General features: G+C 32.3%; 4 protein-coding genes across 5 annotated transcripts; 2 read left to right on the plus strand and 2 right to left on the minus strand.

The window, feature by feature from the left end:
- Positions 1 to 563: 563 nt before the first annotated feature.
- Positions 564 to 8,372, minus strand: swm (Zinc finger protein swm). Of its 2 annotated transcripts, none has more exons than XM_018542839.1 (10): positions 8,314 to 8,372; positions 6,999 to 7,117; positions 6,606 to 6,906; positions 6,235 to 6,399; positions 5,702 to 6,069; positions 5,293 to 5,538; positions 3,366 to 3,866; positions 2,498 to 3,282; positions 1,833 to 2,084; positions 564 to 1,256 (listed from the first exon to the last, which is right to left on the minus strand). In XM_018542839.1, exons 1-10 carry the CDS (start codon positions 8,370 to 8,372, stop codon positions 1,179 to 1,181), a joined length of 2,874 nt encoding a protein of 957 aa, XP_018398341.1. In that variant the 3' UTR covers positions 564 to 1,178. The 2 variants fall into 2 exon arrangements, with proteins under 2 accessions (XP_018398341.1, XP_018398340.1); XM_018542838.1 differs by having other exon boundaries at positions 3,366 to 3,878.
- An 868-nt stretch (positions 8,373 to 9,240) lies between these two features.
- Positions 9,241 to 12,261, plus strand: Sgt1 (suppressor of G2 allele of skp1). Its single transcript, XM_018542888.1, has 5 exons — positions 9,241 to 9,437; positions 9,519 to 9,629; positions 10,361 to 10,559; positions 11,280 to 11,479; positions 11,777 to 12,261. The coding sequence occupies exons 1-5, from the start codon at positions 9,390 to 9,392 to the stop codon at positions 11,882 to 11,884; spliced, it is 666 nt and encodes a 221-aa protein (XP_018398390.1). The 5' UTR covers positions 9,241 to 9,389; the 3' UTR covers positions 11,885 to 12,261.
- A 700-nt stretch (positions 12,262 to 12,961) lies between these two features.
- LOC108776322 (coiled-coil domain-containing protein 51) lies at positions 12,962 to 14,633 on the minus strand. The gene is made up of 2 exons (XM_018542905.1): positions 14,347 to 14,633; positions 12,962 to 13,774 (listed from the first exon to the last, which is right to left on the minus strand). Exons 1-2 carry the CDS (start codon positions 14,494 to 14,496, stop codon positions 12,962 to 12,964), a joined length of 963 nt encoding a protein of 320 aa, XP_018398407.1. The 5' UTR covers positions 14,497 to 14,633.
- Positions 14,634 to 15,984: 1,351 nt separating this feature from the next.
- Positions 15,985 to 19,441, plus strand: LOC108776329 (S1 RNA-binding domain-containing protein 1). Its single transcript, XM_018542915.1, has 3 exons — positions 15,985 to 16,059; positions 16,384 to 18,275; positions 18,616 to 19,441. Exons 2-3 carry the CDS (start codon positions 16,404 to 16,406, stop codon positions 19,372 to 19,374), a joined length of 2,631 nt encoding a protein of 876 aa, XP_018398417.1. The 5' UTR covers positions 15,985 to 16,059; positions 16,384 to 16,403; the 3' UTR covers positions 19,375 to 19,441.
- Positions 19,442 to 19,933: the final 492 nt, after the last annotated feature.

Consider the following 19,933-nt stretch of genomic DNA (forward strand, 5'->3'; position numbering starts at 1 on the left):
TAAATAAAACATGAAATATTGAAAAATAGATAAATTTAATAAATATATCAAGAACGTCAACATTTTCATAAATTTTTTTAAGACTTTAATTAGGTAAATTTGATGCAGAGAATAATTTTTATGTTATCAAACTACAATGTAGTTTTATTCGTTTGTTAAATTAAATTATCTGAAATGTTTTACGAATGTTTATGAATTACATTTTAAAATGAATAATTTTGCGTACAAATATTTATATATTATTTATGATCATTACATATTGTATAATTCAATACTTACCTTGAAACTAGATGGAATGGTTTGTAAGAATTATATTACTGTTTTAGTCTGGATTGAAAGAATTTATGTAAATAATGCGCGAAATATTTCATATGTATATATATATATAGATATATCTCATTGCGTTTTTTTCAGTAAACTAATCCACTGACATCTTAAAAAAAAAAAAAAACAATAAAGATGATACATTGTACTGCTCATTATTACAAGAATCGTTTTAAATACAATAGATAAAAGTCAACAGCCAATCGAACGAGATGTTATGACTTATGATTGAACCTCATATAATATAGCTATTTGTATAGTATAAATTACAAATATAATTTCCTCATTCTCGAATGAAAGTTCTTAATATTCTCGAAATTACAAGCTCCTACTTATCCTAAATCCGTCTACCATGTACGAGCCTTTAAAACAACAAGAGCTAGAAAAACGATTCGAGTTCTACGTACAAAAGAAGAGGACTTGTGTGAAACTCAAAATGACAGGTGTTCTTTTTTTTTTCTTCCCATACAAAACATAGCGATTTTATTCTACAAATAAATTTTGGTTAGTTATTCCTGTTCGAAAACTTGCATGTTGATTCTCTTTTTCTTTCTTTTTTCTTTCTCTATTTTGTGATGCGCCACTTAATATGGTACATCGTACCCGTCATTGGTGCGCATGTGTATTGTATATTCAATAATATTAACAAATAGTGTAACGCTCATGATAACGCTGATGAGCATGATGTAATTCGATTTCTTCGTGAAAATGGCAATAGATGCATCAAATGGCGGTGCAGCAATGTAGGCGTAAGTACCAGGTCGCATATGACGATCGGCCCGGATGATCACGCAGTCGTTACATTTGACACCAAGCTCCTGTCACAAACGGCGCTGACGCTGATGCCGATGCTGCTATCGCCGCCAGCTGCGTGACTCACCATCTTCATCTTCTTCTTCCTCGTTCTCCTCTAAGAGTAATGCCTCCGTGCCCTGAAAAAATCATTAATGCTTTTAAAAAAACTAATAAACAATGTAGAGATGTTCTGACGACAGAACATCTATATGAATAAAATATGTATTACCAGACAGTTTCGTTAGCCTATATTTTCGACTGCACTCTCGTCGATCTGTGCCTAATAATTTTTCACTTTGTTTCACCAATACCATAAGAATGTTTTAAATTGGCCTATTAGCGATGTGCACAACAAGTGCGCAATCAGAACCCTCCTATTTATTATATAAGGAACACAGCATGTTGTATCATAACTGAATTCATAATTTCAGATAAATAAAACAAAAATTATCCTTATTAAATATTTTCTTGCCTATTTTCGAAATTTAAACAAAAGTCATAGAACCATCTTGATAAATGAAAAATCTAAAATTTTTTTTAATTTTTCAATATGTGTTAGCAAAAAATTTTTTTTTAATTTGTTTTATAACTACTTGTGAATATTTTACTTATTATTATTCTAATCAAAATTGAAATTTTATATATATATATATATATGTGTGTGTGTGTGTGTAAAATTATATTTATCATGTAAATTTTATGCTAAAACTTACTTCTAAGTCAATATCCTCATCTGCGGTAGGTGCGGTTTGTTCAGAACGAGATGAGAGTTGTATAGATGCACTCGAGTTAGTAGCTCCTCCACGATGTAAATGATGGCCGGATACCCAAGTTATTGATAACAGTCTGTCTTGAAATGTACGACCTTTCACAAGAGCTACTTCAGCCTCCTTTCTTGATTTGAAATTAATCACAATCGAGGGAGTTGCATCGTCAACTATTTGATTCACTATTTCACCAAATTGCTGAAGCACAAAAAAATGGCAATATTAGTTGCATGTCGTACGTTTATTAAAACATTAATGAAAGGAATACATAAAGCCTTCATAATTATACAATAACAATATAAAAATATCAGTTATTAGAAAAAAAAACAACAAAAATTAATCTAATGTTGATATTTTTATTGATAAAAGAGAGAAATTTATGAGAAATAATTAAAACTACTTCAGGAATTGGAAATGTAGCATACATATAACATTTTGTATATCCTTTAGTTATTTTTAAGCGATAAAAAACTGTGGATCCGTCTCGTTTCATACATGATGCGCACATGAGGCATCGTTTTCGCGAACGTTAAATAAAGATAAAACGATACATTATCGTAAAACGGAAAACGCACCTTATATAGAAGTATTATAGATATTCTAAATCTTACTTGAAAATGTGCTAAGACCTCCGCCTTCTCTTCAGTTTCATAACCGGAGACTAGAAGACTTGTTGGCCGGTGATCTACTGAGACATGAGTGAAACTTCCTCTGCCGCGACCTCTGAAGGATATCGTATGCGTACCGCGTGCTACTCGACTGACTTTTGTACCTCTACCCACGCCGGGACTCGTGTTCAAACCCAACGCGGCTGCTTGAGCTCGAAGTTCGTTCAATCTCTTTTGCAACTCGCCAGCATCTTGGCCCTCTTGCTGTGCGGTCATTAAATCTAACTCGGCGTCCAGTATCTCCTTCTGGGCTTGCTCCCTAGACTTGACCTGTGACTTGTTACCACCAATCTGACCGTTTGCGGCCAAATCCTTGCGCAAATTGTCGACCGACTGCTGCATAGTCTTTATCGTCGGCATGATTGATTCCTTTTGCTCCGGATTCTTTTCAGCCTTGTCAATCAAGGCACGTAATTCAATCAGATGCTTATCTAGTAACTCTTGTTTTCTTTTGCGTAGATCAGCAGTCAGCTTCATCGCCTCCTTACGTTTCTCCTCCTGCTTTTTCTTTAGTGTTTCCTTCGCCGCTAATATCTCCTGTGTTTTCTTTATTGCGAGAACTTTGTCCTCTCGAGTAGGAATAACGGCAGCTTTAGGTGAAGTTGGAACTAAGGCTTGCGTGACTTGTTCCTCAGTCGAACGACGAGTGGGAACATACTCGTTATCTTCAGTTTTTGCAGATAATGTTACCGCAGCACCTAATCTTTCTTTGACAGAGGGACGGCATCCTGAATATAATAAAATTCGTAGTTACTAAGTCGCTTGACAATTTAACGTCTACAATATTTATTGTGAATAATAAAAGGCTTACCCGGTGGCACATTTTCAATAGCTCCACTAGCCGCATTATTATTGACATTATGCCAAAATACTTTAATAAATCTATTATTTAACACAGCCTCTGCGCTTCTGTAAGCAGACTTTGCTTCGGCTGGTAACTGAAAAGTAACCAAGGCTGCCTCAGGATCGCCGCCAAAATTAACTTGAATATTTACAATTTTACCAAATTTGGAAAAATGATTATTCAATTGAGTTATATTGTTTAAGCTTCGAGGAACCTTCTTCAGTTCGAGAGAGCAATTTGCCGGATTATGCACCACTCTCTGTTTCGGTCCTAGACGATTAAAGTCGAACGTTTGTTTGCGTTTTAGTGGATTGCTTTGGGTATGAGTTATTTCTGACGAGTTTGTGTGGGGAATAACTGGCACACTGATCAATTCTCTTTGTCCTCTGCCATAAATCCCAGGCGCAGATTGTGGATGTCTACCCCATGGCATTCGTGGCTCCATGCTAGGTGCATCTGGATTATATTCTGCAAAAACATCTATCATATTTAATTCATTACATTTTAGAATATATGAAATACTGCGCCTTAAATTGTATAATACTACAATATACAAAATATTGTGCTTTTAAACTGAATAATATGCTACAGTGTATAATAATAATATAACTTTTTATATTTAGTATTTTTTTTGTAATTTGTCTAGTTTAAATCAAAATTACAATTTTATGCATGTATTAACACTTTGCGATTCATGTATGTATTACATTGTTGAACTGTTTGACTGAAACAAAATAAATATTGAATTGGAAGAAAAGTTTTGCAGTTTTTGTTAGCTCAATACTCACACTATATGTGTGTATAAAATATCTTAGTCAAAAATAAACAAAATTTAAATTTAAAAAAAAAAGTTTAAAACGTAAAATCTCTACTTTCAAAAGGTCTTTATAATTTTTTAGATCATATGAATTTGACAATTTTTACATATAGAATATTACAAGCTGAAAAAAGAGAAAATTTTCTTCTCACTTTATGGGTCTGTCATATACCAAAAAAAGAATTTGCGAAAATTTTCTAACATGAAAGCTTAAAGTTTTTCTTAAAAATTGGTTTTTAAAAATATTCCTTTTTTGTTCCTGAGTTTTTCACGAATTAAGTAAAGAAACATTTTGATTTTAATTGTTTATAGCTCTGTTAAAAATCATTGTACCGCAATTGAAAAATCAAATAAAGCTAAAACTTTACTCTATCGAATAGTGTAATCGCAATTTTTTAAACGTACAATATACAATTTTGAGCTAATAAAATATCGCAGGACTTTTTCTCCAACCTAATATATTATGATATAAATTGGAGTTGCATATTTTTTTATTATAGATAAATATGTGTCAATATAGGACATGTTGGGATACACTATCAGTACTAAAAGTTTTTAGTTCACACTACATATATTTCAATATGAATTTTCAGTATTGGCAATGTATTATCTAAACGCGATCATAACAGCACCTATTAAAATTAAAGTATGTACAATGTTTATTTTTAGTTTTTATCTATAACAATTTCATGCAATAATAGTTGTATTTACTTATCGATCGGACTGATGTTTTTAAACAACGTCACGTGCTCTCGGCGAATCGCAAAGAGTAAATAATTTATATACAAAACGTAAAATGTCTATGTGAGTCTCCATGGTTACACGGAGGCGTCTTTTACTTGTATTAAAATTATTTTTGCCATTAATGTAACTATATTTTACTTTATTTCAATTTAATACTTTATAATTTGACTAATATTTTAAATTGTTTAAAAATTATAAAATTAATAATTTTGTTATATATACATATATATGTATATATATACAGTTAAAAATATAGCTTTCTTTAAAAAAGAAATGCTTTATTACGACATGTATTACGTAACATGAGACAATTACAAGATGTGAAACACATACCCATATTAGAATGATGGTTTCTTAAGTGAGATGGTGGTAAACTGGCAAGAGGAAGATGTGGCGGTGGTGGATTACCGTTAGGACCCTGCGGTGGTTCTGGTACCGTGGATACTGGAACTGTTCCTGGAGCTTGAGCATTATGCGGCCCAAAACTCAAAACACGACTAAGTGCCACATCTTCTAACACAACTGGGTCTGTTCCATGATCATAAGGACAGAGATCTCCTCTCATACAATATCCTTTTTCTATAAACATACAGATAAATTAGTAAATAATATTTCAATATGTTATTTGATAACAAAAATTCTTATAATTTGAGTCATTCTATTTTTACAATCAATCTAAATCTTTATAGAAATGGCAATTTTTTCATAATAGCTATCTTCTAAATTGTCAAGAGATACATACCATCAAAATCTCTGCAACGTCTCTTTGCTTGTTGTTGAAAAGAACCTGTCTGATTATTCGGAATACTACCAGCAACAGCGACAACACTTTGTATCGATTGACTAGTCGTAGACAGCCTCATGTCTACATCTCCGTGATTACTATCTTGGGTCGGTGTACCACCACCAGGACTCCCCTCGATTCGTTCTGTTCTATCTACTTCTATCCTTTCGAAGCGATCGATTTTCTTTCTCTCTATTGATCTTGAACGTGAACGGGATCGAAGCGGCGTCGGAGATCTGTTCCTAAACCTCGCTCGATGATCGCGATTATCTGGACCGTCGCGTATTCTAGGTCGTATCGGTGATGTACTGCGACTCCTAGTACGTCTAGAAGATAGATACAGTAAAATATTTGCGGACTATTTAAAAACTCTAAAAAAAAAGTAAAGACTCAATAATTAATTTTAAAAAAGGCCTTCTATGATAAAAGTTTTTGATTAATGAAAAAAATTCTGTTAGACATTTCTAATACAAATAAGTACGTGATCGTACCGGCGATCATGTCGTCTGGTACTGATAGGTGGAGATTCATTTCGCCATGGGCGACTTCTATCTCTTTCTCTATCACGCCGAATATGTTCTCTACTTCTAGATCTACGTCTGTCCCTTTCCCATGATCGTGATCGTGATCGTGTTCTCGATCTCATTCTCCCACTCCTATATTTTACATAGTATGAAAATTCCAATATTATTAAATACTAAATACTAGTAAATGTGTTTAGTAATTAATATACTAAAATTCTTGCACATTTTTGCACTCTCATATAAGCATTGATAACCATTCACTTATACGAATATTGATTGTAAACATTGAATCATATGGACGATTTCTTATCTCAAGAGAAAGAGAAAAGAAAGATTACCTGCTTCGAGATCGTTTTTCCTTTTCTTTATCCTTATCTGAATCAGATTTTCTAGTCTCGCGTTTACTAATTACAGCAGGTGCTGATCCATTAATTTGAAGTGGGGCAGAGGGATTTGTAATAATAGGTACTAATGGAACTGTTGCATCTATTATTTTCTCTGTTGACGATGATACAACTGGAGCTGATGGATTTACACCAGGTGGTGTCCCACCACCATCTGGATCATTCTTAGGCGGTGGAAACACATATTCCTGAGTTTCTAACGTCTTGAAGAGCAACTCCACAAAGTTTTTAGTTTCTAAAAACAATAATTGCAATACGTTTTTCATATCAGGAGAGTGATAAATAATCAGTTTTCGAATTTCTTTAGAATATTTTGTACAAGTGTACCTTTTTGCAGAAATACATCCAATTGTTCAACCATGTCACCACGGAGTTCTTCCAGAGTTTTATCTTTTTTAACCAACGCATAGACATATTTGGCCAAAGCAGCAGGATCTGCATCACATCTAGCAAAAGAAAATAAATTTTCTTTTGTTTATAAATTTATTTGACAATGTAAAAAAATAAATTAATAAAACACAAACACAAAAATATTTCAATTTAAGTAAAATTATTATTTATCATTTACAGCTTATATATGGAACAAGAGAAAATATAACCCATAATTAAATATAACTCATATCTATTTTAACTTACAAATTTTGTAAACTATAAAATAAACCAACTGTATGTATATATAAATAACTTTACATTAATAGCAACTAAATCATCTACCTTTTTAAATAACTTCATATTTTGCTTTTACTTCTCAATTTTTTTAATTCTTTAAGTCATAATCCTATTATTTACAATTTGTAATAAAAATTAAAGATAGTATAAAGCTTGTTTTAACTAAAAATTTGTTCTAAATAAGATGTTAGAAATCACTAAATTATAAAATGTATAAGAAACAGTTTATATGTCATATATCAATTATAATATTGAACGCAAAGACGAAAACTTAACAAAAAAAAGCATGTATGTCTTGTATTTAATTAGTTTTTGTCCTTTTTATAGGTAGAAAAATAAACTTCTTCGAATAATTATGTAATAAAAATTACATAAATAAATCAATACGGTCAAGTAGAAAATTATGACATTATGTTTATTCATAAAGCTGCTTATTGAAAATAAGAATTGTATCCTAAAACACTCAAAGCATACAATATCTACTGGAACTCAATGAAATAATCTCCTAATCATTCTAATCATTGTTGAATATAACGAGCTATAGTCATCATAAGTAAAAATACCAAAACTTTTATCTGCTTGATCCAACATAAATACATAATGTTGTTGTATCCTGCTTGCAATGTATCAAACGAGGGACCAACAAATAATAATATAATACGGTCCCAGAATCTAATATTCGCATTCACTTGATAAATTGGTTAAGAAGAGAGATGATTATTGACTACGTTTGGCAGAACAAAGCTGAGCAATGCTGGTGCAGACGAAGACAGGTGCAATGGTGTTCGGGGAGAGGAAGATACAAAAGTGATGATTGTCGATGCAGCCCTTCCGTGTAAATAGAATATGTGAAACACGGAGAGTGTGGCACAGCGTTAGCCACATGTACGGCCATTTACGAACACCGAGCGCATATACACATACGCACGAAGTGGTGCACTCTCTTCAGGGGGGTACAGACTGGCCTACTTACAACGGTTCCAACACGGCGGTAAGCCAAGCTTTGAACATATCCGGATTGTCGATTATCATTCTCGGTGAGTTCCGTGTCACGGTTTAGCATAAAAGGCCTCGCGGATACACGTCAGTCACACAGGGTATCACAAGAGAGCGTGAAGACAGTACCCTCCTAAATGAAGACAGTCGCCATTCTGAAATCGGTCGCTATTGCATTGGCAAGGAGCAGTCGCGAATATCTAGACGGCGTCCAGTTTGAGAAAATGGTCACAGAAACAGCTGCTGCCACGTTTAAAATCATGTATCCACGGAACTAGAATCAGAGAGAAACCTGGGCTGGAGTCGCATGGAGCGGAAATTACAGCGGAACGGAACAGCGAAACCAATTAGAACTCTACAATTATTCCGTTGCTTTACTTTCTGTGCGATTGTGATTGGTCTCGCTGTTCCGTTCCGCTGTAGATTTCCGCTCAATGTGACTCCAGCTGAGAGTGGACATTTTTGCTGGATTCACACTGCATCCGATTTTCGTCGTACGACGACTCTGCAACCAATCAGAAAACAAAATTTTGCTTCGTACCGATGTTACGATTTTTCTGATTGGTTGTAGAGTCGTCGTACGACGAAAATCGGATGCAGTGTGAATTTACCGTCATCACAAACATTACCGTCCTCTGAAGAAGTGAATGTCAACTACACAACAATATCCACTTTCTTTCGACGCTCTTGATGGAAATAAATCGCTGAAAATCGTTAAAATTTTTATTAATTTGATTATAGATTTTATAGTTATTCAGCGATTTAATGATTTATTTCCATTAGGAGCGCTGAAAAAGATGGATATTTTTGTGCAGTTTACATCCACTTCTTCAGAGGGCAGCAGTGCGCGTTACAGGAAAGGCTCTCATATTTTCTCTCAGGTTTCTTTCTGGTTTCAAGATTTTCAAGCGTTTCGCTCACTATCCCTACCATTGCCTACAGTCACACGAAGATTGGAGAAGATTGAGGGATTTGAGGGTAGGGTAGTTGATTTGATATCTGTCATTAATCATCATTAAACAAACTGATGTGATAATAGAACGATAAGCTACAATGGATGCAAGTGAAACCATCACAGAATTGAAGAACAGTGAAGCGAATGTAAGCAATATAATCTAAATATGTAACCACATATGAAGAAACATTGTGTTGAAATTGACATTCATGACTTTTTTTTCGCAGATGCCCGTGCCGAAAATAAAACATGATTGGTATCAGACAGAGACCCATGTAATTGTAACAATACTCGCCAAGAATGTGGAAAATACGAAAATAGGATATGGAGAATGTACAGTACGTATCTCCAGTGGCTTATCAACTATTGGATGAAACCTTAGAGGATAGCATATCTCACAGTCATTCTAAGATACATACATTTTCCTTTTTTTTTTTCGAAGCATGGTGCTTTTCAGCAAAAGATACAGATGACATGATACAATAACATATAGTGAGTTATTCTGTCTTTGTTGTTTGTCAAACATTTAACACTTTATTCTATGCAAAAAGGTAACTATTGTGTTATATTGTGTTTGAAAAGCATCAAACTGTGTTTTATTCCAAGTTATGGTATATCAGTGTGTGTGTGCGTTTGACCTTTTGAGAAAGAATAGACCCAATATATGGTATTTTTTTTTTAGATTACTTAAGCTGTAGACTTTCAATATCTAGATATCTAAATAATGTTTAAAGCTGGTATTCATAGTCGGTTCTTATTTCAAGACTACCTTAAGTAATGTCTTAAGATGCTAATGCGGTCCTCTGATTGGTATTGTAAGATTGTATCTCAAGACTTAAAACGATCTTGAATAAGAACTGACTATGAATACTGACCTAAGATGGCTGGATAATCAATTACTTTGACAATATAGTTGAAAGTATGTTGTCCTTAAATAATATTAAAGATTAAAACATTTATATACACACACACACATACACATACATACATATATATATTAATGAAAAGAAAAGTAAAATTTAAACAAATCTGAAAAAACAACTTTACTACATTATATATTATTTTTCAGTTAAGTGTATCTGCAAAGTTACCATCTGGCAATGAATATAGTTTAGAGTTAGATTTGGCCAACTTTATAGTGGTGGAACAATGTACGTACAAAATATTGCCGTCCAAGATAGAAATCAAACTGAAAAAACGAGATGATATTAGATGGACGACACTAGAAGGAAATCCAGTTTTAAATCAAGTAAAACCTATACCAACTGGTAAGTTGTAAATCATTTATTACTTTATCAAAAAAATATCTAAGGCAAAACATAAGTCCTAAAAATAATAAAATATGATACAAAGATGCAATATTCACCAATAGGTAAAATATTTATTAAATGTAAAATATAAATAGTAAATGGTTGTTCAAAATTAATTATCAATTTATTAATTTACTTATTGTGCCATTAAAAATATCCAACATTTCTAATTGGCATAATAAGATCTTAATTCTTTTGTTACTATAAACAACTAGTCATATGATGCTCACATTTTTAAATAATATAAATACAATATCTATTTTAGTAAAAGCATTGAGAATGCTTGTTTACTTGAGGCTTTTTTTATTACAAAGAGTAACATCAGATTCAAATAAGATTTAAGTGTAAATCACTTTGAAGTACATGCGCAGTTTGTAAAATCATATTGTATAATGCATTTCATAGCAGAGGTAGCTATAACTAAAAAAGGTTAAATTTCTGTTTTATATCATTTAGGCCACTTTTCTTTTAGAAGATACCATTATACGAAATAAAGTTCGTTCTATCTTTATTACTTATTGAATGCCAAGAAGTCTAGAGTGATGTGTATATATATATAGTACTTTTTAAAAGGAAAACAGCTTTAGTTATTTCTTCTGCAATGTTGAAGAATTACGATCTATAAAATATATACATGTATATTATTATATTTTTCTAAAACCATGTGTACTATTTAAGAAATACTTCAAGCTGGCAAAGAAGCATCCAAGTATCCAAGCTCCTGTAAAAAATCTAAAGATTGGGATAAAGTTGGAAAGGAAATAGAACAACAAGAGGCAGCAGAAGAAAATGAGGGTGAGGCTGCAGTGAATGCTCTTTTCCAAAAGATATATGGTAGTGGATCCGATGAAGTGAGACGCGCGATGAACAAGTCCTTTGTAAGTAAAATGTTCATTGCTAACAAATTAAGTGGTTACTTTATGAGATAGTTTTTTTTAACTTAAAATAAAACAAACAAAATAAAACAGAAAAATTTTTATCAAGATATTTGTAGTTGCAAGTAAAAAATAATATGTTAGAAATTTAATTATGAGATACTAAATTTCTTACAGATAACAATCGGTTAATAATTAATTATCGATTAATAATTAACTATAAAAACATTGAATATAACGATAATCAATATAATACATTGATAAAAACTATTATTTTTAACTCATATTTTTAATATACAGATAGAATCTGGTGGCACTGTCTTAAGCACTAATTGGGGCGAAGTAGGAAACAAAACAATCGAAAGAAAACCACCAGACGGAATGGAATGGAAAGCGTGGGACTCATAATTTAGAATGATTTTTCAAATTCGATTTTTATTATTTCTTGCATGAATTGACCATGTTTAATTATCCCTATATCACATGTACTGTAATATAAGAAGATATATAAGTATTGTTCGTTTTTTCTCTCGGGAGCTGCTCGGAGTCGCTCTTAACGAATCCAGCATACTTGGATGCAATCCATTTAATGCTGTAAATACCTCAAAACATTCTTTGATTGATCAATTTGTAAAATTTTTTCTTCTGATTGATCAACGAAGCATTTGCAGTATTAAATGGATCATATCCAAGTATGCTGGATTCGTTCAGAGTGACTCCGAGCAGCTTCCGAGAGACAAAACGAACAATACTATATGTATATATACTGAGTCGTCCGGAAAATCCGTGCGAAATTCTCAATAGAATTTTGCTTGAGAATTCTGTATGGACTTTCCGAACGACCCAATATATTGATATGACATTTACTTGAGAGTGATATCCTATTTTTTCATTAATAATGACTTAATAATTTACACTATTTGAAAATGTTTTGTATTATAATTACGTGTAAAATTATTAATGTTTGTTTATATTATAATCTTCATGTAACATTTGAATGTAATTAGATTTATGATTTCTATATAGTTAATTGTACAACGTTATGGTTCCCCAGTTCAAATAAATGCTCACAATACATTTTTGTACATAAATTATAAAAAAATAGAGAGCATTTTACCTAGAGTTGACGAAGACTGCTTTTTTTTTTTAAAAAGAATACAACATTATGTTTTTTTTAAACATGTTTTTAATGCTTCAAATATGTTTATAAAACAGATATAAGAAAATATATTTAAAACATGTTTTTTTTATTAATCCTGACTTTATCTGGCAAGTGTACAGCAAGCATAATGTTAACTATCCTAAGATAAAAGCTGTATTTTACTCTTCATATTTTCACCAATAGCTTTTTTATAACATTCTCAAGTTTTAATAACTGATTATAAAAAAATTTAATAAGTATTATTAAACTGTAGATAAAAAGACTTCACACATTTGATTTGTGTATTTGAGCAATTGTAATTTTTTCATGATGTATATACACTGTTATTTGTAAAAAATATATGATGCACATGTATAAATACCTTTCTTGGCATAACTTAGTCCTGAAATCAACAAATTTGCTGAATACTTTGCAGAAGACACAAATATATTAGACATATTAGATTGATTGATTTCTTTAGTTAAATCTATTGCATTTTCTTGTTTTTTCAATATTGCCTTGGTATTGAATGATTGCAATATTTTCTTAATATCAGATAGTTCATCCATATTCTTTTGAAATAATGATTCATTCTTTTCTTGTGCTGTGCTTATGGTATTCCGTACATCTAATATTCTTTTATTATTAATTATTATTGAACCGATTAATGATATAATTGCTAATGTGGCAGAAGCGATAATAGATAAATATTTATATTTCTGTGCATTTAAGTTTTGGCTGATATGATAGTCTTTTATTGCAGTTGCCAATTGCGTGAAATTATCCCTCTCTTCTTTCTCGGATGATGCCAGCTGATTAACAAGTTTCTTTTGTTCCTGTAAAGACTTGTGCTCCATTATCGTCAATTCTACATACTTGGGATCATCTCGTTTTGTTCGAATTAATTCTGCATAGATCTCTTGCAGTTTATAGGCAAGATCTGTTAACTCTTTATTCAAAGTTCTCCTATCGTCCTGACACTGGAATAGTTTATCCTGAAGGGTAACCACTTGTCTTCTGGCTGTTTCAACTGTATCCATTCCTATTAATTGGTTATACCATTGCCACATTTTAATAATTTTTCCTGGCAATGGTACATTTGTTTCTAATGCCTTAGCATTTAAATCTTGTATTATAATAGACTGATCGTTAAATTTCTACAACATAAAAATTAATTTTATATATAATAGTTGTCTTGCATATTATATTTCTTCAACTATAAAACATCTTTTGGTAATTATATATTACCTATCTTTATTTTTTAAATAAAAAATCTTCAGGTTATTGGATAAATTTAAAATTAGTAGAGAGGAAACCTTGGCTATGATAATAGAAGTTTCATATTTCCTATTTGTTGAGTTTCACAAATGTACAGTCCAATAAGATTCTTTATTATCCCTTTAAAATTAATTTTTTTTAAATCAAAATATAAACTCGACTTATTTCAAGTAATTAATAGCTGAAATTAATTTTTGAATAAAGTTTTAAATTAATACTAAAATATATATTTTATTTATGATATTGTTGTAAGAATAGAAACAGTACAGATTATGAAATAAAAGTTTATAAAATTTGGAATACTGAAGTCTAAGATTCTGAATATAAAATTCGAAATGAGTATTGTATATTGTCACACTTCGTGTGTCTCTAAACGAATCGATCTCAGGAAGTTGATTAAAAATCAGTGTTTATCAGTTGTATGAAATAAAAACGTTAATATATTGCTTACTTTCGCAACGACGTTGTATTTTTCGGTCGCGATGCTCTGCGCTTTTTCCGCGACATTTTCTACAACTCCCTTTGCATTATGAAGCACCCCGTACCTCTTCACTTGTTCTCTTATTACTAGCCTCATTAATTGCCGGCAGCGTTCTATCATTATGTTAAGTGGATGATACGAAAAAATGATGATATGAAAAAATATTACTAAATTAACTGGATTATTAAATGCCGACAGAATTGAAATACAGAGACTAGCTCATCTCTAATCTTGAACTATAATTTGACACAATTTAACATAACCTCCAATCCACATTGTCACGTTGACGTTTTTGCACAAGTTGATTCCGATCTAACTTAACCTCCAACTTACGCTTTAACATGACAAGAAAAATATATAGGAATAATAATGAAAATCATAAATTGCTGTTATTTATTTCTACTCAAGGTTTAATCGTTTTGAGTATCTTTATTTATTCTAAATTTATTTCTACATCAAAGAATCAATACGATTGAATTGTTGCGCCACTCTATGTTTAAATCGCGATTATCTAATCGCGATATCAAAAGTGATTCTCGAAGCGGAATTTGAATTGCGATCACGTAGGCGGCATTGGATTTCACGGATCGCGTTACGTTGGAGTTTCGCGTTCGAAACGCTCTGCATTTTTCTTTGCGATTATTCGCGATTATCAAATTCGAAATTTAATTTCGTATATACAAAGCATTATCATGGGAGTCTCACCGATATTTAGTGATGTAAAATATGTTACATGCGTGTTTATTCATTTGATGTCAATATGACGAGTCGCCTTCATTGATAGTCGGCATTGTTTTCCCTGTTGCTGCTACCCCATGGTGTAATAAGACAAGGTGAGACATAATAGGCGCATAATATTACATAATATTATATAATATTAAATATATATATGTAATATAAAAAATATTTTAATATCCTCTTGGAATATGTCTAAAATATTATTTAATATTAATATAATATTATGCATCTATGGGGTAGTGTTCCTATATAATATAATAATATATTACAGAAATATATCTATTATTGTAGAAACCCTAATTGCTGTGAAAGCGATGTTGATATATTATATCGTTATAGTCAAAGATGAGTCAAAGCGTTTAAATTTGTGATTGCGTCAATATTAATTCTTTATACTTTCTATAAAAGAAATTGTGCGCAAGTAATCGAGAGAGAGAGAGAGATTTTTTTATTTAATCTAATGTCGTAGTTATAATCTTGACATTTATAACTTAGTAATAATTCTTTGCTTTAATTAATTACAATTGCGAATAATTTTCATATAACTTAAATCATATAACAAAGTTTATGATTCAAAATTTTAATGGCAAATACACAAATTTACAAAATTATAGGAAAATCGGAGAGGAAGGAGTATTATTTATGTTATTTTATTAATTATTTATACATATATATATATATATATATTTACTGCATATATAATTATATATTTTTTCATTTTTTCCTTACGTTGGCGTTGCGTCGATTGCGTCCGATAACAAGTACACTTAATGTCATTAAGATGGCAGGAGCATCTAAAAAAGAAATTTTAATCCGTCATCCGTGTTTACAATTCTTACGATATTGTAATATAGGTTAGAATTGTTATTCGTGCCGTGTTTATGGTTCACGTTGAAAATCCACGGTGTGAAGAATTTACGTCGAATTTTAGTTGAAATTATTTAGGTAATATAGTAATAGCCACATTAAATAATAATTAATGTTATCGAATTAATATAACGTTTTTGTAACATAAAAAACGTATCTATATGTTCCTATAAAACCAACTCTACTAGAGAACTGCCAAAAGACGTACCAGAATAAATACTTTGCAGCTTTAAGAGAATCATGAATATATTCGAGTACTTATATATTTACACTGTTTGTAGTACAATTGTTATACGACCATGTATTTATCACAAAGTATAGATTATATAGACTAAATGACATATCCATCTGTTTTATTTGTGTATATAGATTTGTGAGGAAACTGTTTTATTAATTTGACAGATAAGAAAACGCTGACAAAAATGAAAAGAAATTTACGAAGTAATCATAATAAACCAATAATTGAATTAGATTCCGATGATAATGATTGTAAAACATTTAAAAAATCCGAAGATGAGGATTACATAGTAGAGTCAAATAAAAGGGAAAAAGAAATAATAAGTAAGAAACAGACAACTAAGAAAAGAGTGAAGAGAAATACGCAGATCAAAGATGTTAAATCTGTTAAAAGAAAAGATCAAGAAGAAAACTTGGAAACTTCTAGCAACAAGAGACTGAAGGTAGAAGACTCGTATACTGATTCTACAGATGCAGGAGTGTTTCAAGATATTCAGAAAAATTTAGTCAGAACTCATGTAAAGGAAGATAAAAACTCATATGTGAAATTCAATGAAAAATTGAACTCCAGCTTTTTGCAATGCACGGAATGGACCGACGTTGATTACATAAGCGAAGTCAACAATGTAGATAGACGTATCGCAAAGAATGTAGTGAAACTTTTCAAGGAAGACAACACCATACCTTTTATCGCAAGATATAGAAAGAATATGACTGGATCTATGGAACCAGATAAGTTGAGGGAACTTCTAGAGAGTTTTGAACAGTCAAAGATTATTAAACTTCGTGCTGCAACCGTTATTAAGAACATTGATAGATTGGGCAAATGGTCGCCGGAACTTCACTCTGTTATCACATCTGCAAAATCCATTGCTGATATCGAGGATATTTATTCTTTATACAAACCTTCAGCATCGAGACGACTTCTGGCAGAAAAAGCGCGAGGATTGGGCCTAGGAAGTATCAGCGATGCAATTTTACAGGAACGGGATATACCACCGTTGGCATCTTTAATAGACGAACAAAAGGAAGGTTTGCGAAATGAACAGGAAATCAGAAGCGGTATCGTACACATTATAGCGGATGTCGTCAGTAAAGATAAGGACATTTTCGACAAAGTTACCTCCCTGCGGAAAACCTCGCTTATAGACATTCAAACGACGCAATGTAAAACACCGGAAGATTCGAAAAACATAAACGATCAGAAATACGAACAGTACTTTAATTTCAAGTCGAGCGTGAATGCCATTAAGCCCCATCATATACTGGCGATTAATCGGGCTGAATCCCAAAAGATCATCAGCATGAAGATCGTCATCCCCGATGCTTTCGAGCGCGCGTTCAAGAAGTATTGCTTATCGCGGTATACACGAGAGGGAAGAAACAGCACGAAAATGTTCTATTTGGATTTACTCAATGATGGCATTGATCACGCTTATAAGAAATCGATCAAGCCTCAGATGGTACGTCGTATTAGGAGCGAGATGAAGGAAAACGCGGAAAAAGCGTCCATAGAAGTATTCGCGACTAATGTCAAGCAACTGCTGCTCACTCCTCCTGTGCGAGGTAAAATTGTGCTCGGCATAGACCCGGGTTACCGTCACGGATGTAAACTTGCCGTTGTATCGGAACAAGGCGACCTCCTCGAGACCGCTGTGATATATCCACACAACAATTCGTCGGCATTTAAAGAGGCGGCTAAAACGTTAGCGAAATTAGTGCACAAATACAGATGCACGGTAATTGCTTTGGGAAACGCTAAAGCGTGCAGAGAGACCGAGCTGTTTCTGACTAAAGCAATAGAGTCGAATATGTTTGGCTCGCTGAACGCGATGTACACCATTGTTGACGAATGCGGAGCCTCGATTTATAGTTGCAGCCCGCAGGCGAAATCCGAGTTTCCAGATCTGGATCCGAATCTAGTATCGGCTATTTCGATAGCGAGACGCTTGCAGGACCCGTTGGCGGAATTGGTTAAGATAGATCCGAAGCATTTAGGAGTTGGGATGTATCAACATGACCTACCTCAGATGAAACTGACGAAGACGTTATCCGAAGTTAGTATGAATTCACTGTTATATCAACTGATAAAGAATTTGAGAATATAGATAACTTGAGAACTTTCGTTATATAATGAGCTGTGAAATAGATGTGTAAAAAAAGTAATTGCATAATTTTTTTTATTACTAACTCTTTGAAAAAACTAATGTTTCTTTTAAAAAATAAGAAAATTGTTTATATTATCACGAATAATTTTAGAAATCTAAATGGAGAACAGCAATAAATTAAACTCCACTTTATTTTTATTAAAAAAGATTTAATCGAATACTTGAATAATAACGCGATAGTTTTTTTTTTTTCATAAGAGATTCGATTTTTGTATCAAAACTGTTACAGGTTGTCACAGAAGTTGTGAGTTTTGTAGGAGTGGATATCAATACAGCTTCCCATTATCTCTTACAACAAGTAGCTGGCCTTACGGTTTCTAGATCTAAAAGCATCATAGAATGGCGATCCAAAAATGGACCATTCAGAAGTAGACAGCAGTTATTGAAAGTAAAGAGTATTGGTAACAAAACGTTCGAACAGTGCGCAGGATTCATAAGAATTTTACCGGAGACGGCTATGACTAGCGAAACTTCAGAAGAAAGCAAGAAATCGAAGAACGATTTTAATCCCTTAGATCAGACTTGGATCCATCCGGAATCGTATGCGATAGCGAATAAATTCGTAAAATACTGCCAATGCCAATTGGACGATATCGGCACTCCGGCATTTATTGAAAAGATCAATTTTCACGCAAGAACTGGATATGGAAATCTAGCCGCGCAGTTCGGCACCGACGAGACTACAATGGAGACAATAGTTAAAGCTCTGACCATGCAGAAAGACGAGGATATACGATCGAAATTGAATCAGCCGCTGTTTCGCAATAGCGTGCGACGTATTGAAGATTTGGTCGTCGGTACCATATTAAGCGGCGTCGTGCGGAACGTCACGCATTTTGGAGCATTTGTAGACGCGGGCGTTGGTAGGGAGGGTCTTATACACGTCAGCCGTATGAAGAAGGATCTACATATAGGCCAACGTGTGGAAGTGAAGGTAGTTGGCATCGAACTGGCACGTCAAAGGATTAGTTTTGAGTTAAAGGATTAACTATTGCTATACCATGTAATTACTGTCGATTTCTCTTGTCGACGTTATGTATTACAATTAAAAACTACCGGTGTATTTAAGGATATTTTCGTTTATATTACAATTTAATTTTGTATAACTTAATTACGTTTGTGTTTATAATACCATTTACGTTTATATTACAATTTAATTTTGTATAACTTAATTTTAAAACTAAAATATAAAATTGACATTTTATTAATATTACGACATCTGTCGACGGAAGTATAAGTTGTAATAATAATAATATCACACTGTCGTTAATTTTGATTATGTTATTTATTGAAGGTAAAAGAAAGAATATTGTTCTATGCGTTGATAAGAATATTGTTTATATAAGATTTGTGAGATTTAGCTGAATATTCTGTTTTCTGTAATGTGTCACAGTGAGCAACAATATATACGTACAATATTTTATTTAAATAATATCCTGATTTTTTCTTGTATATTTTTAACGTATGTTTTACGATTAATGATTACTATTTATAATCATATAAATAATAGAGTAAATTCTTATTTAGTGTTATTTTTCATTTGAATG

The sequence above is a fragment of the Cyphomyrmex costatus genome, unplaced genomic scaffold, assembly GCF_001594065.2.
Source record: "Cyphomyrmex costatus isolate MS0001 unplaced genomic scaffold, Ccosl1.0 scaffold35, whole genome shotgun sequence".
Classification (NCBI taxonomy): Eukaryota; Metazoa; Arthropoda; class Insecta; order Hymenoptera; family Formicidae; genus Cyphomyrmex; species Cyphomyrmex costatus.

Coding starts and splice junctions, on each gene's coding strand:
- swm (XM_018542838.1), bottom strand. CDS start 8,372: ATGATAATCGACAATCCGGATATGTTCAAAGCTTGGCTTACCGCCGTG. Junction 5,539..5,701: donor ACGTTGCAGAGATTTTGATG/GTATGTATCTCT, acceptor GTATGTTTATAG/AAAAAGGATATTGTATGAGA. Junction 3,879..5,292: donor AAACCATCATTCTAATATGG/GTATGTGTTTCA, acceptor TAAATATGATAG/ATGTTTTTGCAGAATATAAT.
- Sgt1 (XM_018542888.1), top strand. CDS start 9,390: ATGGATGCAAGTGAAACCATCACAGAATTGAAGAACAGTGAAGCGAAT. Junction 9,630..10,360: donor TAGGATATGGAGAATGTACA/GTACGTATCTCC, acceptor ATTATTTTTCAG/TTAAGTGTATCTGCAAAGTT. Junction 11,480..11,776: donor GCGCGATGAACAAGTCCTTT/GTAAGTAAAATG, acceptor TTTAATATACAG/ATAGAATCTGGTGGCACTGT.
- LOC108776322 (XM_018542905.1), bottom strand. CDS start 14,496: ATGATAGAACGCTGCCGGCAATTAATGAGGCTAGTAATAAGAGAACAA. Junction 13,775..14,346: donor AATACAACGTCGTTGCGAAA/GTAAGCAATATA, acceptor TTTATGTTGTAG/AAATTTAACGATCAGTCTAT.
- LOC108776329 (XM_018542915.1), top strand. CDS start 16,404: ATGAAAAGAAATTTACGAAGTAATCATAATAAACCAATAATTGAATTA. Junction 18,276..18,615: donor TGACGAAGACGTTATCCGAA/GTTAGTATGAAT, acceptor AAACTGTTACAG/GTTGTCACAGAAGTTGTGAG.